At 40.9% G+C, this 17,648-nt stretch overlaps 1 protein-coding gene across 1 annotated transcript in view; it reads left to right on the forward strand.

Annotated features, from left to right (window-relative positions):
- The window catches only part of ARHGAP42 (Rho GTPase activating protein 42), a 331,634-nt gene extending 319,404 nt beyond the window's left edge, over positions 1–12,230 (forward strand). The window contains exons 23-24 of the mRNA XM_013969404.2: positions 9,472–9,551; positions 10,047–12,230. Of these exons, the coding sequence (XP_013824858.1) occupies positions 9,472–9,551; positions 10,047–10,135 (169 nt within the window). The 3' untranslated portion in view covers positions 10,136–12,230. The remainder of the gene's footprint in view (positions 1–9,471; positions 9,552–10,046) is intronic.

Consider the following 17,648-nt stretch of genomic DNA (forward strand, 5'->3'; position numbering starts at 1 on the left):
TTGTGGACAGTGTCATAACTTTTCACCTGTCCTTTTATTTTACTTAACTTTGTCTGCCTTTATGCATTTAGGTAAAATAGTTACCTCTTTAGGCCTTCAAAGGGGAAGCTTAAGTGGCGCATCCCTGTACAGACTGTGTGTGTCCAGTGCCTTTGTTGGAAGAGGTGGGTTTGACATGGACCCAATTCACCTGTTTTCTCAGGATGTGCTGGCTGCTCTCAGCTTGCTCGGGGGTGTAGCTTGTGCTGGAGGAACCAGAGCCTCTGCAGAGTGTGAGTGAAGTTTCTCCTCTGCTCAGTGACCGGCACTGCCCTGCCAGGGACTGAGGCTGATCTCACTTTTGTGGAGCAGAAGCCCTGATGGCCTGACCTGGCTCTGTCCCCTTTAAAGTGAAGTCGCTCAGTCATGCCCAACTGTTTGCAACCCCGGGGACTGTAGCCCACCAGTCTCCTCCGTCCATGGGATTTCCCAGGCAAGAATACTAGAGTGGATTGCCATGTCCTTCTCCAGGGGATCTTCCTGATCCAGGGATCGAACCCAGGTCTCCCACGTTGCAGGCAGACTCTTTACCATCTGAGCCACCAGGGAAGCCCTGTACCCTTTCAATTCAGTTCAGTCACTTAGTCGTGTCCAACTCTTTGTGACCCCATGAATTGCAGCACGCCAGGCCTTCCTGTCCCTCACCAACTCCCAGAATTCACTCAAACTCACGTCATCGAGTCAGTGCTGCCATCCAGCCATCTCATCCTGTCACCCCCTTTTCCTCCTGCTGCCAATCCCTCCCAGCATCAGAATCTTTTCCAATGAGTCAACTCCTCGCATGAGGTGGCCAAAGTACTGGAGTTTCAGCTTTAGCATCATTCCTTCCGAGGAACACCCTTTACGTGTGTGCTTTTCTCTCTCCCTGCACTGGGACCATTGCCTCTGAGATGCTAACGCAGGTGGGGCCCGGGCTGACTCCCAGCCCATGTCAGCTGCAGACCGAGGCCCGATGCGCTGTTTGTGCAGACGCCCATGGCCCTGCTCGGCCACAGCCTCTGGCGCAACCCCCGTTTGTTCCTCACAGCCAGCTCACCGGCCTGACTTCATAGGGTCAGCAGGGCCCACGTGGACCCTGTGTGCATTGGCTGGGGTGGGAAGGAGCCGTGGTGGAACGGCCACCGTCAGAGGTCTGGGTGGCTTCTGATCCACTGCTGGCGTAGGCGCTCTGCACCCCCAGGCTCTGCCGGGCAGTGGCTCACCTGTGCACCCCACAGTTGAGTCTCTTCTCTAGTCATGGGAGAAGTCAGAGCTGCGCTGGAATGTGGAGTCAGTGGCGATGGAGCGTTAGCTTGGCTTGAGCAAAGAGATCGCAGGAAACCCTGCAACTGCGAGGGTCAACCTCTCTCCTTCCTGCCCTCTCAAGAGGAGTCAGGCTTCCCCCAGCCCTCCAGCCAGCCAGCGTTTTCTCTTCCGCTCAAGACCTCAGGACTGGGGCCCCCAGGCTGTGGCTCAGGTGCTCACTTCCTGGACAAGTCTCGGACAAGTCCCCACCCAGGGGCACGAGTCCTGACTCGGATGCTTTTCTTCCCTTCATTACGTGTGTATGTTTCAGCCTGGGCTGTACAGGAGTTCTGCCAGTTTCTGGTTAGTTTTCAGTGAGAATTTTCCGCATGTAGATATAATAATTTTGATGTGTTCATGGAAGGAGATGAATTCCACATTCTCTTAACTCTGTCACCTTGGTCTGAACTCTGGGAAATCCACTTTTTTAATCTATAAAATGAATGTCATGATTCCCTTTTTGACAGATTATCAGTGTAGGAAGCAATGTATTTGAAGTACACAGTCAGCTCTCCATATACTGCCTCTGCAATAATAGCTAATATTGTTATAACTATTATCGTTGAAACTACTTAAGGTATTCAAGCCTCTAATTAATATGTATTGGGTATTTGGATGTTTATCAGTCACTTGAAACCCTTTTGTACCATTAAATACAACTGAACAACAGAAAGTGAGGATATTTCCCTTACTGACCTCCCACAATACCTATTTTGATTTCCTTCTGGGAAACTTAGGGTACTCTTGAATTGGACCTCAAAGAAGGATGAACCAGTAGTGGGTCATAGGGAGACCAGCCATTATGAGAAATACCACAGTTGGGAGATTTTAGTGGATGGTCTTGAGCAACAGAAAAGTAACACCTCTGGATTGACTGCAGGCTCTGGGAGTCATTGAGCAAAGAGCTGATCTAATCAATGATGCACTTGATCAGATAATTGAGGTGGCTTCTCTAGGAGGTTGTTGATGGGAAGAAAACCATTTAGGATGGAACAGGTGATACTTAAAAAGCCTTAATTAGGACATTAACAAAAGCATGATAAACTGTAAGGAGAATGTTATGGCTAGAACTAGAGTTGAGCAATTGCTTTGCTACTGGGAATGAAAGACAGGTAAAGAAGATTCTAGGTTTTTAAGACTGACTGCAAGAAAGAATGGTGATTTAGCTTCTGAGTTCAGCTTGTGTGAGTACACAGTTAGCCCCGTTGTCTGAGAATGCTGAGGAGCGCTGAGAGGCAGTGAGAGACCTGCAGCTGGAACCGGGAGAGAGCATAAAGCTTGATGCCGTTTGAGAGACTTCTGCACAGCAGCCACACTGCATAGATGAAGGTGGGGTTACCCAGTGATGGGTGCTAACAAAAGGTCAAGGAGATCATTAGAGGAGGGCATTGGTTTTTACCTCTAAGACCTCACTGGAAACATTTCAGAAATTGGGTTCAGTGGAGTGGGAGGGGTCGCTCTCTCTGTCAAAGGAACTTGATGTGCCAGACTTGTTAAAATGAAGATTCTTGAATTTTCTCAGACTATATACACTGTAGTGTCTGAGACTGAGGCCTAGAGAATATGTATTTTTGAAAACTTCCCCAAGTGATCCTTATGTATATCAAAACCTTTGAGAGCCATTGGAATAGAGAAAAATGCCATAGTACTAAATGTTTCTCTTAGCCTATAAAATGCTTTCAAGAGGCAAATGGAACTAGGCTCTGTCTCAGCATTACAAAAGTCTACAGAAAACAGGACCCTTAAAGCTTTCACCTCTGTCTCAATCAGTTACAGTTGGGCAGTGGAGAAATACACTTTAAAGTAGTATAATTTAGGCAAGGTATACTAGTATCTTCTGAAGGTTTAATTGAGAATTACACGCTTGAGAATTAAGAGGATTAATTATTAAAGATTTTAAAATTTAAAAAATAAAAAACTAAAAAAAAATAAATAAATAAAAATAAATAAAATTAAAAAAATAAAAAAAAGAATTGAATGCTTGGCTCATTATAAGTAATCAAATTTTCTGTTACAATAATCTAAAAACAAAAATTTTTTTATAGTTACAAAACAAACCTCAGCACAGTCTTCCCGGCTAGTGAATTTGTCCATTTAAAAGGCTGTAAAGGAACTTCCCTGGTGGTCCAGTGGCTTTGACTGTGCCCCCAACGTAGGGGGCCCAGTTTAATTCCTGGCTAGGCAATTTGATGCTGCAACTAAAACTGAAGATCCCACTTGCCACAGCTAAGTCCTAGCACAGCTGGATAAATAAATACACAATTTAAAATAAATAAATAAAAGGCTGTAGGTCGCTGGTTCAGAGCACAGTGACGCATGTAAGACACCCGGGATAGAACACTCATAAGGAAGACAAAGGAAGCCATGGCTAGGAAGAATAGCTTGATTTTTCTGTTTTTAAGAGAATATGAACTAAAATGCTAAAAAAGTGAATGAAAACCACCACTCATTTCATCCCCTAAGAATAACTGCATTTTGATGCACAGCCATTGAATCTTATCAGTTGACAGTGGTTCTCAAAAGCTTTTGGTCTCAAAACAACACACAATTAAAAAACTTACTGAAGATCTCCAAGGAGCTTTTGTTTGTGTGAATTATATCTATTAAAACTTGTGGTATTAGAAATTTAAGCTGAGAAAATTTTTAAATGTTTATGAATTTATTTAAAATAAAAATAAGTTCATATAAGTAAAACATAACAATAGCCCTGTGTAGATGTGATTATTCACTCTCATTAACAGTCAACTGTTATTAATAGTAGAAGTGATTTTCTCAGTGACGTTATCTTGGGATTTTACAGGTGACATTTAAGTGGAATCACCAGATATTCACTAGGTCAGCAATCAGGAGATGTAGGTTTTAGCCTGACTCTGCCATAATGTTAATGTCTCTTGACCTTCATTTCTTCATTATAGAGGTTAGACAGGGAAATATGTAGATTTCCTTTCAAAGTCCAAACTCATTGTATGACTGAAATCGTCTGGATGATCACAAGACTCCCAGTATATGGGGATCACTGTTTTCTGTAAAACCTAGTTAGAAAGTTTATGTGCCTGCCCCCAAGGTCCTCATAGGGTCTCACCTTCCCATTTCTTCCCTTTTCCAAAGATCATATTTCTAAGACAACAGGAGTTGTTTCTCCTCCTCCCCTGAGTTAAGCCACAGAGAAGTATGTTCCTTTGTTGTTCCCGTGCACCCCGCCCCACCCCATGCTGCAGTCAGCTCTGTCCCTTAATGATGCTCATTGCCTGGAACTTGAGAACTCACATTATTTTACGTTTCTGCAGATCTCCTAAATATCTGCAATGAAAGTGTCAGTCACTCAGTCACGTCTGACTCATGACCCCATGATTGTAGCCTTCCAGGCTCCTCTGTTCATGGAATTCTTTAGGCAAGAACACTGGAGGGGGTTGCCATTCCCTTCTCCAGGGGATCTTCCCGACCCTGGGATCCAACCTGGGTCTCCTGCATGGCAGGCAGATTCTTTACCGTCTGAGCCACAGGGAAGCCCTAATATCTGGCATAGTGGAAAATAAATGGACCCTCATACACGTTACATTAGCTGTCAGAGCAGTGCCTCTCAGGTCCCGCCTGCCGCTCCTTCCAGATTCCCTTGAGAGCACTTAGAGACCCACTCCTCTGTAATGAACACAGAAAAGGACCCACGAAGGTGGTGCTCATGGTGTTCCTCTTACATTGGTGCCCAACGAAGTAGACGCTCAACAGAGTTCCTGGGTAAATAGATAAAAAACATTTTAACCTTAAAAGACTTTGTTATTCATGTGTTCAGTTCATTTTTATTAGAGTTGCAATATTCTTTCTTTGACATAGCAGCTTTAACTCTACAGGTTCCCATGAGAGATTAGCTTTGAGACATCCAACACTAAGACATCCAAGCCAGAAACAGCTCATTTTTGTTGACAAAAACCTAAGAAAAGGGTGTGTAACTAATTTTTAAAAATCTCCAACCAATGACCAAGAAATAAATGTGTGTTTATTGCATTATTTATGAGTATTTATTGCAAATTATCTTGGTCAGTTTAAAGGTCTTGCCAGTAACTAATTTTTCTGTAAAATATTTGCCTTACATCCTAATACTGCTCATGGATGTATTCTTCTGTAGCTTTATTCATAATAGCTACCTACTAATTTATTGAATTTGGCATAATTTATTTATTAAATTCTCTACTGATGAACACTTAGATTGTTGCGATCTGTTTGTTTTTAGCTTTGCTGTTGTGTATGTTACTTCTTTGCTACCCTTTTGACTATATCTTCTACTCCCTCAGAAGTGCATTCCTGCGCTCTTCAGAAGTGAAATTCTTAGCGTACAAAAAATATATGTGAGAGATGGCATATGTGTGTGTGTGCGCGTGTATCATTGTTAAGTGGCCCTTCAGAAAACATTGCATCAGTTTTGATGTGAATTTTTTATTTTGCTTATGATTAAGATGAGTATTGTGAATTTCACACACTGACCTTGTCAAACCTGTGTGAGTTCACTCATTGGCATTAGACAACGTTTAGTATTAGGAATGGGGCTTGTGGACAGATCATCTTCAAAACTATAAGGGAAGAAATGAGCTTTCAGGATAGCGAGCATCATCACCTTACTCTCCAATGCGACAGGAAGCAGGATCCTCAAAATCCTTTTCAAAAGATATTAGAATCTTGTGAACAGAGACTCAATAGGTGACAGTGTTATTTTCACGTCTTCTTCAATACACCAAGACAGTAAAAGAAAAAGCATTAGCACCTGGAAAGAAAGCTCCACTGTCACAGAATTCTACATTAAATCATCAGAGCTCTGAACTGAGCTGTAACCTGTAGTTACACATCTCAATGGAAGAAAATTATGGTTGTTTAAGTCACATGCACAGATAATTGGAAAGTTGCAACAGATATTACTTTGTGCTGTGTATTTTGACACATTTAACATATCCGTTCATTTAGTGATATTGTTCTGCATGTGTTCCCTCACCATCCAATCTCATACAATACTCATATCTAAAATATTATTATAAATTAATTAGGTTGCATTTGAAGTATGAGATATATCATTGCAAGAATTACTATATCTTAAACATTTCTATAACTCTGGAATTTGTTTCCTTACGTATCTCTTAATTTATTTTAATGATTCAAGGTAATAAGACAGTATTTATTGGTGGAAATCATTGCTGCTAGAAAATCTGACAAAAAGTCTTTACATATTTTTAGAGAAATGGCTCTGCAACCTTCAATTGTATCAGATATCAGATAAAATTATTTTTTAATAAATATATCCAGCTTTTATTTGTATGTCATATCTCAGTGAAGCTCAGAAAAAAGAACCATCACCTAAGGTTATATTTGTTAAATAACAGTTCCCAGCCCCCACTCGCATACCTGAGATTCTAGTATAATAAGTCTGAGAGTGGTCCCTGGAAAATGCATTTTTAAAAACTGAATATTATGTAAGTTTCAGGTTTATAGCATAGTGATACGATAGTTTTGTACATTATACTCCATTTAAAGTGATTATGAAATAATGGCTATTTGCCTCTGTGCTTACAGTGCACCCTTGTTGCTTATTTATTTTATACAAAGTAATTTTTATCCATTAGTCCCCACCCCTGTTTGACCCCTCTCCCATTTCCTCTTCCCACTGGTAACAGCTCTTTGTTCTCTGTGTCTGTGAGTCTGTTTCTGTTTTGTTATATTCATTTGTTGTTTTTTTCCTAAGATTCCATATATAAATGATAGTGAAGAGTATTTTTCTCTTTATGAATATCAGATCAAGATACACCAGATTATATCAGATCAAATGAGTATACTTGACTGGAAGATTTCTGTGAAAAACTAACGTTCTTTCTACGTCAGGTCCCCAGAGTCTCATTATCAGAAGTCTTTGTAACTTGGCAGCACCCTTTCCTTGCCCCCAGCCCTTGTCAGGCAACACACCCACGTGCCGCACGCATACTCATGGCTCCTCTTTAGTGTGAAACTCTGTCCTTCTCGGGCTGCGTCCACTTCATCAGCTCTTCTTTTAAACCACGTTTAACTGGGAAGTGGGGTTGTGTGGGCTGGTGGTCCTTCTTAAACCTGCTTGCTGCAAACTCTCCTAGCCAAGTTCTTGAAAGTGCAGCCTGAGACCCACCTCATGTGAAAAAGACTCTGGGGGCAGGGCCATAGTTCTCCTCTCTAACCTTTCTGATCTTCAGTAGCCTCTTGGAAACCCTGGTTCAGGTGACCGAGCCTCATTCTGGAAGTATGGAGATAAGATGCAGAGTTTTGTTCCAACAGAGAAATGTAATCATCATGTTACACTGTTGCTTTGAGAGCATACAAATGCAAATACTGCTGATGCCTCTTTGCAGATCAAGTATTGGGACCTCAGGCAGGAAAGACAGGGTACCTTGAATCTTTAAAAGGACTCATCGTGTAAAAAAAAGAGGCCAGAGCAGGGGACCCCAGCCTGCAGGACACAGACTGGTACCGGGCGGCAGCCCGTCAGGAAGGGCTGCACAGCAGGAGGTGAGCGGTGGGCAACCGAGAGAAGCCCCGTCTATGTCTACGTCTGCTCTCCATTGCTCTCACTATCGCCTGAGCTCCACCTCCTAACAGATAGGTGGTGGCTTAGTAAATGTAATGTGCTTGGATCACCCTGAAACCGTTCCTCACCCCCCACCCCCAGTCCGTGGAAAAATTGTCTTCCATGAAGCCTGGCCCTGCTGCCGAAGAGGTTGGAGACCACAACATCTTCCCCCCGCTTTTTTTTTTTTTAACTCATTCATTCAGCAAATATTTACTGAGTTACTAGTTAGCATCAGGCATTGTTCATAGAGGTTACGTTCAACAACGACAACAGAGTACCATTCAGACTTAAAACAGGGGAATGTGAACGTTACCTGGGAGCTGTTTAGAGTGTGTTGCAGAGAAGACCTGGCCTTCAGTGAAACTCAGGAGATTTAAGGTAAACTAGAAGGCCAGAGCTGAGTGAAGATGAGGAAGAATCTCAGCTGGCCCTGAGGAGGGAATGGGTTTGGCGTGTTTGAAGAGGAAGAGGCGGGCCAGTGTGACTCAAGTGCAGCAGGTGCGTAGAGGCAGGTTCAGGAGAAGCAGGAGAGCCCGGCAGGCACCTGGTTGGGCACAGCGTGGAGGCCAGAGTTGGGAACCAGCTGACAGGTTGTTTTCAGGGAGATCATGTGATCATCAAAACCTTTCAAACCGCCCTCTGGTTGCTCTGTGTAGAAGGGATGGCAAGGGGACAGGAGAGGAAAAAACACGGAGGATTTAAGAAGTTAGGGGGCCGTTCAGTGAGCTATGGTAGAGATGATCTTGGCTCGGACTCTGGTTGAAGGAGAGATGGTGAGAAGGAGTGTAGTCAGGCCGTCGGCTGTTGCAGAGTAAAGGCGACTTCACTGATTATATGACCTGGTTAGCAGCCTCGGAGGATGGCTTTTTAGTGTTAGCTCAGATCGTTTTAAGGAGGTCTCATACAAAACTTGGAATTCTGGCTCCTGTTTAAAAAAAGCCAGAGTATCTGCCTACAGGAAGATTGAACTCCCATATGGGAGCAGATGTCGGAGATGAGTACTGGCTTCCCTTTTAAAGAGCTGCGTATACTGTGGTTTACAAGGACATGGCTCCATGTCTACCTGACAGTGAGGCTGTTGTTGGTTCCCCTTTATCATCAGCTTATCCTATTGTTTTTCTTATAGCACGCCCACTTAATTTTCCATACCCTGTAGGCCTTTTAATATGTGGAGCTCACATCTGATACTCTGAAATTAAAGTAGCAAGTAAATACATGGTGCTTTAACGTACCTGTAAACCCCTGTGGAGCTGAAAAATAGCCTCTTTAGCAGAATACTAACAAATCCTGGCATTCTTTAAAACTAGATTGTTTCGTTTGTTCTAAGCCAGGTGGTTACTCTTGGGAGCATTGCCTGGAAACATGAGAAAGGCTTTGTTGGTGCTATCGGTGTGCTCTGGTTACACGGGTGTGTGCACTTTATGAAATGCACTTATGCACGTTTCTGTGTGCACACTGTGTGTATTATGCTTCAATTATAACTGAAAACTAGAATCATTTTTTAAGAGTAGTGTCCAGTGCAAACATCCTTGAGTGTTGTGGTTTTCACAGATTGCCTCTTGCTCTTTCAGCCAAGCCAAAGCCATGTACTCCTGTAAAGCAGAGCACAGCCATGAGCTTTCCTTCCCACAGGGGGCGCTATTCTCCAACGGTAAGTCCACCCATTCCCCGCGCTAAGGTTACAATCATGAAAGGACGAAGGAGCAGTCTAAAGCAGAATAGGAGACTCGGGATCCAGCCCAGGCCCTGCCTTTTGTAGCTGTGCAAGTAAACACATTAAATTCCTCTGGAACAGATTTCCTCTCCTGTGTCAGAGAGAGAGAGAGAGAGAGTGAAAGTGTTAGTTGTTCAGCGTGTCCGACTCTTTTCAACCCCTTGGACTGTGAAACCCACCAGGCTCCTCCATCCATGGGATTCTCCAGGCAAAAATACTGGAGTGGGTAGGCATTCCCTTCTCCAGGGGATCTTCCCGACTGGAGTGATTGGTTATATGAATGCAAAAGGCATTACAGGTCCTGTGACATTGTTTTGACAGCTTAAGTATATGCATAAAATCTGATGTGGATCTTTACCCATTTGTGTGTGTAATTATTTGAAGCTAATATTGACTGAGTGATATTTATTAATGTATTTTTATCTTTGCCAGTGTACCCATCAGTGGAACCAGGATGGTTGAAGGCAACTTATGAAGGCAAAACAGGACTCGTCCCAGAAAATTATGTTGTCTTCCTCTAATGCTATTTAGTGGACGGCAGTATCTTCATGGTATCCATGGTAACAAGTAATAAGTGCTATGATTTTTATCTGACACAGATATGAGGATCAGCCCATTAAAATGAAAAATAATCCATTTCTAGCCAGTTTCCAAAGCAGACTATGTAGCTCTATTAACAGAAAGGGAAAAAATGTTTAAATTGTTTGCCATTCTTTTTTATCTTGGGCTGATTTCTTATTTTGTAATAGCTTATCCCCATCCCTTGCCTTTTTTTTTTTTTTTTTTTTAGTAACTCTCCACAATGTCTCTCATAACATTTATAAAAATCTCAAATACGGTGTTAAGTACTATATCCCAGAAATTTGGAAACCAGAAATTCGCTGTAAGACTTTTAAGACCTGCCCTTTACTGTCTGGTATTCCCTGAGAAACCTTGAAATCATTGCTAAAAAATTGTAATTTAAACTGTTCATTTATTATTTTTTCTTAAAAATATACTGGTTTTATATATGATTGTTTTGCTGGTCCTAAACATTTCAAGGAAATAAGGGTTTTTTTAAACATAAGTTTATTTTTATTTGTTTACCAAGTAGATGATAATATTCAAAAGCAATAATGTATATGGTGTCTGTAAATGAAACCAAGTTAAGTCGTACACTGATTCCGCTGTAAACACTCTGTCCAGCATTCCAGATGACATCTATGGGCTTAGAGCAGGGATCAGCAAACTACTTCTGCAAAAGCTTAATAGTGAATATTTGGGGCTTGGCAGGACCTGTTGTCTCCATCACACTGTCCATACTGCCATTGTAGTGGAAAGCAGTCACAGACAACATGTGAGTGGGTGTGACTGTGTACCAATACAGCTTTCTTTCAGGACACTGAAGTCTGAAATTTTGAATCTGCCGTGCCATAAGATATTAAGCTTCTTTAACTTTTAAAAAATCATTTAAAAATAGAAATGTATAGCTGATGTGCCATACAAAAGCAGATGGCAAGCCAGATTTGACTAATGGGTCATGGTTTGCTGATCCCTGGTTTGGAGGATGTTTAAAACTGTCTGTATTACTTTGAGATTTTATGAAATTTTATTCCATTAACATATAAATACTGACAAGTGATATGCACATATCCTCTGCTAGAATCATTATAATGGTATCACAAATGTATAATTACAATGATAGGAAAACGATGGAAAAGTACAGTATACAAGCATACAGCTTAAATTCTATTTGTTATTCTGTGTCCAAGGATTTTATTGGTACCCTTTTGGCTCCAAATGATAAAGATGATGTATTAAGACAGTGGTTGGAACACTGTGCCTTCTAAAGTCTATAATTCCTTGAGGCAAAATCTTTACATAAAGGTACAAGAGTCTTAAATTATTTTGAAATTATTTCATCATCTTGAGCAGGAATAAAATCATATATAATTTTCCATTATGCCTTTTGATTTACAGCCTTTAATAGAAATTTCACTGTATTTATAGAGCATAGAAATAGGTATTTACTGTCCATTTATATATACCATAATTATCTGGTCATATGTTGACCACGTCTTCTATTATTTCTATTTAATAATCCTCATATTATTTCTAACATATCTGCATGTGGCAAAGAGCCTTTCTTCTCAAGATTCCCAAAAGCTGGTTCTCTGCCATCGATTGCCACAGCACTGGCCCCCTTGGCCACAGTATTGTACATGCTACTTCGAAGTTCTTCACTGTATAGACACTCAGGTATTGACTATAGACAGTTCTTCTTACATGATACTGATTTGTAATCTCCATCTCTTCTACTTTAAGTTAATGTTTCTAGAGTTATTAGGTTAAATTATATACAAACACATACACAACTATGCCTTGGAGCTTTTAAAATTTAAAGTGGAATAATGGATTAGGATTTAAAGGTAAAGAGAATAACAGTAGGCAGGATTACAACCGGAAATAAATATCAGTATGGAAATAAAGAAATGGAAAATATTTAATGTTGTAAAAATTAGTAATATAATGAAAATATCTGGTACCTTTGTCTCCTTTTTTTTTTTTCTTTTTTTACCTGCTACTGTTGATTTTTGTACACTATGATTATGTGTCGCTAGAGCTTCTTGACCTCTAGATCCTTGGTGGTCCTTAGTAATTGCATTGCTGACATCCTGACTGCCCTCTGCTGGAACAGAGGTAGTCTCCCTAAGGGACCAGGCCCTTCATCCACAACACCCTCAGTTTAAGCACCCTTGCTAGCATCTGGCATCCTGCTAAATTAGAGTCTCTTAAGGCAAATTGATTTTCTTTCAAAGACCAACTTGACTCTGAAAAGTGATTCAGAGTCCTACTTAACTTGCTGCTGCTGCAGAGAGAAATCTCAACCTTCATTTTCCTTTAACACGGGCCAGCGTGTTCCTGCCTCTGAGTTGTCTGTGAGCTAATTCTGCAGATGCTCAGTGAGGAATTAAACCTTTTGCTCTAAAAGTCATGGGCATGAAGCCCCTCTCCTTCCTCATGGTGAGTCATATATTGTGACAGTACTTGATATGGTCCCTTTTTTGAAACAAGCTGCAAAAGTGCTTGTTCCAAGTGTGCTTTTGTTTGAAGTTTTAATCTCACAGATTTGTGAGAATGGTTCTTTTCCCTTCACATTGATTGTGTGTGGAAGCAAGTCATGGCCCTATGCTAGCGCTCAAATGAAGCTGCTTTTCCCTAGAAATGTTTCCAACAGATGAAAGTATTTATGAACATTGAGAAAATCAGGGCATGTGCTTTGATCACGTGGAATATTCATTACACCAGAAGGTACATGTCAGTCACTACAAGAAGATCACATTTGAAATGACAACAGTGTTTCAGTAATGAACCCATAGCCTTTCAGAGACTTCATGAAGATACCACAGAATTGCCACATCCACACCTTGGGAACAGGCCAGATGGGCACCCTAATCACTTCTGACAGTGGAACAAGGAGGGTGAGACTAATGAGTCCAAGTCAGTCCTCTCACCTGTTAGATGAAGATAGCCTTGAAGACAAAACCTTGCTGTGTTTCACAGGTGACTCTTGTACCATATCTGCTGGCTTATAAGCAGTAGTCAGTTGAGTGAAGGCTTTTTGTTTTGTGTAAATGCCTGAGCAGTGAAATGATCTCTGTATCGCTCTGAAGTCTGTGAGGCATGAGGAAGTACCATTTCTCCTTGATGGATGGGAGTGGTTTTACCCTTGTATGCACTCTCTGTGCCTCACACTGTGAATGGATATAACCAGGCATCCCAACAGTGGCTCACCTGATGGCTCTTCCAGGAAACATGAACGTGAAGTCGCTCAGTCATGTCCGACTCTTCGCGACCCCATGGACTGTAGCCTACCAGGCTTCTCTGTCCATGGGATTTTCCAGGCAAGAGTACTGGAGTGGATTGCCATTTCCTTCTCCAAGGGATCTTCCCAACCCAAGGATCAAACCCGGGTCTCCCACATCGTAGACAGATGCTTTACCGTATGAGCCACCAGGGAATTCCAGGAAGGGTAGAGATTTTTTTTTTTTTTTTTTCAAATGCACCTTCCAAAGTTTCCAGGTCCTCAAATAGGAAAAGAAGGCAAAGAGACATAGTGATTTGGGGATTATTTCCTGTTCTGTGGTAATAGCTTTTACTTAGTGTGGCATGCCCCCTAAAAATCCACCATGATGTCCGGAAACTGAATCTGCACTGCAGTCTTGGGAAATAAAACCTGCTAGCTTGCTCACTCCCGGCCTTCTTCAGGTCTGTGCGTGTCTGATGTGCAGTGTCTCATTCACAAGGATGCTGGTTTACAAGGGTCCCTCAGAGCCTTTCTTCACATCCCTTCCATTTTTAGTATGCCTGCCCCCAATTCGATATTTTGCATGCCTTAATCAGCAGTTAGAACCCCTTCTTGATTTGTACTTTGTTGACTGAAGTTAGAGGTGGACTCGTTACAGAACGCGTTTTGTTCTTTAGTTTTACAATGCCTTTGTAATTCACAGCTGTTACTATGACCTAACATCACTGAGTTAGACCCCAAAGTCATGTCATTTGCTAAAGGAAAAAAGTAGAGACTTAATTACTGTCCGGAAGTTATTTTCCTCTTTAGTATAAGTTTCCCACTTTGAGTAGATATTGCTGTTAAGTTTTGCCTCCTACCCTGTTTGCTTACCTTCCAAAATCAAAACACTTTTCCCAGAGAATTAGTAGCCTATTGAATAGACGTCTGTATAATCTGTATCCTACCTGTCTCCTGTTAATCCTCAGACATAATTCGGGTATTTGTCAACGATTCTCACATCTCTTCACCACATTCACTGTATCCATTTGTTGTCACCAGTATCTCCCTGCCCCAAATTATGTGGTAGTAACCTTGGACAAATTCACATTTACGAATGGCATGGTCTTTTAGAGGATCAGATCAATAAATAGGATTTTTCGCTTATTTTTTGGACTGTTGCTTTCACTGTTTTAAACAAGAAATCTCAAGTACATGGACAGCACTCACAGCAAGCCATAGGCAGAAAACTGATTACATGTTCTCAACCAAAGTTTAGAACTTAGGGACTTTAGAACTTAGAACTTGCATGACTTAGGGAGTCTAACAGGTCATCCTCTTTCCGTGGCACTCGCAGGAGACATGCCACGTTCAGAGGTTGGACATTCTTTCTTTGGTGCCATAGGGAGAAATGGAGTCTCTTGTGTTTGCTGAAGAGTCTCAAAAGGCAGTGCCGTTTACAAGGGTCACAAACACAGATATCCTCCACCATCCACGATGGTCATGTCCAGGGCCACGTGAGGACCTCCGATGTTGGAGGAGGTGCCTACCCCACCTTAGTTAGATGATCACTTTCTCCCCTTTGTACCATCTCTTGACAAGGTTTCCCAAGGTCTTTACCCTTCCAGAGCCCAGCTTTGCCTTGAATCCATTGTCTCTTAGATTAACAGTGTGCATTGTTTTTTATGTGCAGAATGTTGAGGATTTTGTGTCGGCCTCTGTATCTTCAGTCATGATTTATGCTTAACAGCTGAGAAGTCATCACAAATCGAGGGCTGTGATTTCAAGAGTCTTTTTGAACTCTAAGCTGAAGCCTTTACAATAAATTGGGAGTGTGGCAGGGAAGATGGCTGTTTTTTTTTTTTTTTAATTCAAATCCTGTTTATATGCTGTTAAATTTGAGGTACTATAGTTTATATAAAAGTTGAGTATTTAGATGATATATGTCAGTATTAGTAATTTGTCTGAAGCCATTAATTAACATAACAAATTAAATAATAAATATGAAAATGATTGTTAGTAAATTATCATATTGAATTTTTTGTTTATTTTGTAGTATCTTGTATTTATCTGCACTTTGTGTGTATATATATATATACACACACACATACATATACAAACATGTAAATAACTTCATGTTATTTCTTATCTGAATTGCCACAATTTCTTTAATGTATGTTTACACTGTATTTTAAATTACTTTAAAAATAAACTATGTTTAGCACATTTTAATTTAGTCTTTGTATTTGAAAATCCACTGTGTTAGAGGGCAGCTGTCTTGGATTCATATAGAGAAAAATCAAAAGTTTCAGGTACCGTGAATGGTCATTTTGGGTATGGCTGAATGGTGAAATCATAACAGAATTGATAACTTTTTCCTGATAATTGGACCCTTTTCTGAGCAACTGTAATGTTGGTACTTACTAGTAATGCAGGTACTAGACTCCCCTGGTGACACAGTGGATAAGAATCTGTCTGCCAATAGAGAGGACATAGGTTCAATCCCTGGTCCCGGAAGATTCCAGGTGACTCTGAGCAACTAGGCCTGTGCACTCTAGAGTGTGTGTTCCTCAACAAGAGAAACCACCTCCATGAGAAGCCCATGAACCGCAACAAGAGTAGCCCCTGCTTGCTGCCAATAAAAGCCCATGAACAGCAACAAAGACTCAGTGCAACCGTAAATAAAAATTGTCAAAGTAATAAGAATGCAGATGTCTACAGGAAAAGGAAGCAAATAAATCATAAACAAATTATAAAAAAAAAAAAGGTATGTAGGCTTACCTGAAATAAATAAATACATGAAAGTTCACAAGTGTACTGTTAAAGAAGAGCATGCGTGCTCAGTCATGTCCGACTCTTTGTGACCCTATGGACTGTAGCCCTCCAGGCTCCTCTGTCCATGAGATTCTCCAGGCAAGAGTATTGGAGTGGGTTACCACGCCCTTCTACAGGGGATCGTCTGACCCAGGGATGGAATTCGTGTCTCCTGCAGCTCCTGAATTGCAGGCAGATTCTTAACCACTGAGCCACCAGGAAGACGTATCAGCATACACATAATCCTCTTAGATGTTTATTAGTTTTGTGACCCTTTTGGTCATTGTTTAGCTTCCCAGGCGGTGGTAATGGGAAAGAATCTGCCTGCTAATGCAGGGGAGGCAAGAGACAGGAGTTTGATACCTGCGTTGATCCCCTGGAGTAGGAGGTATTCTTGCCTGGGATGGAGGAGCCTGGCAGGCTACAGTCCTTGGGGCTGCAAAGAGTCAGACACAACTGAGCACGTGGTCACTCTGACTTCTAGCTAGAAATTTTACTTTTCTCCCTCAAAAAAGAGAATCATGTGTTTATTTTTTGGTGCTAAGTGGATTATTAGATTGTAACAAATCACATTGCAAAAACTAAGCCTGATGGGTTAGTAACAGTCATTGGGCACACAACCTGATTTGTGCAAATTTCTTCCGTGTCAAGAGGAGATGGAATAAATTCATGACAAAATCTGTTGGAATAAAAAGATAGTAATGTGAATAAATTCCCATATGATTAAGCAGGAAAGGACTGTAGGATAGGTATTAGAGATCACTGTGGATCAGCTACTGTTTGAGAGTGTTAGATTAGAAGAAACTGACCTAGATGGAATCTCTTATAACTGATATTTTAAAAATAATTTTTTAAAAAGGCATTATATATATCCTAATAGGCAAATCTGGAATCCTTTAAACATCTATGTTGATGACTTATTTTTAGTCATGTAGCATTGGCTAATTGGTTTATAACCCAAAGTGTAAAATGTCCATAACCACACTGATGCAAGGAAATGGCGATAAATTTCATTTATATAAATAAATGTAAAATAGAGAAGAGACAAATATTCTGTACAGAAGAATTTCAAATAACAATTGATATTTTATTATTTTTTCCTGTAGGGATTTGAGTTAAACCCTTCCCAACTTGAGGATGAGCTAGACTTAATGACTAGCTTCTAAAAATAGAGTTCAGAAAAATTATTGTAGCTTTACAGAGGAGAAAGCTGGCAGACAAGATCTTAACCAAGTGATAGAAATTATCATCATGGATATTGTGTAGTTGTCTTGTAATCTGTAAGACAATGTGATGGAAAGAGCATATCACCTCTGTGGTTTTATTTCCCCAAACCCATAAATCCAGTCTAATCATCAGAAAAATGTCAGGTACATCCAGATGGGGAACGTTTTACAGGATAGATACTAGGTCAGTACGTCTCAAGATTGTCAAAGTTTTGAAAAATAATACTG

This window comes from Capra hircus, chromosome 15, assembly GCF_001704415.2.
Source record: "Capra hircus breed San Clemente chromosome 15, ASM170441v1, whole genome shotgun sequence".
In the NCBI taxonomy this organism is placed as follows: Eukaryota; Metazoa; Chordata; class Mammalia; order Artiodactyla; family Bovidae; genus Capra; species Capra hircus.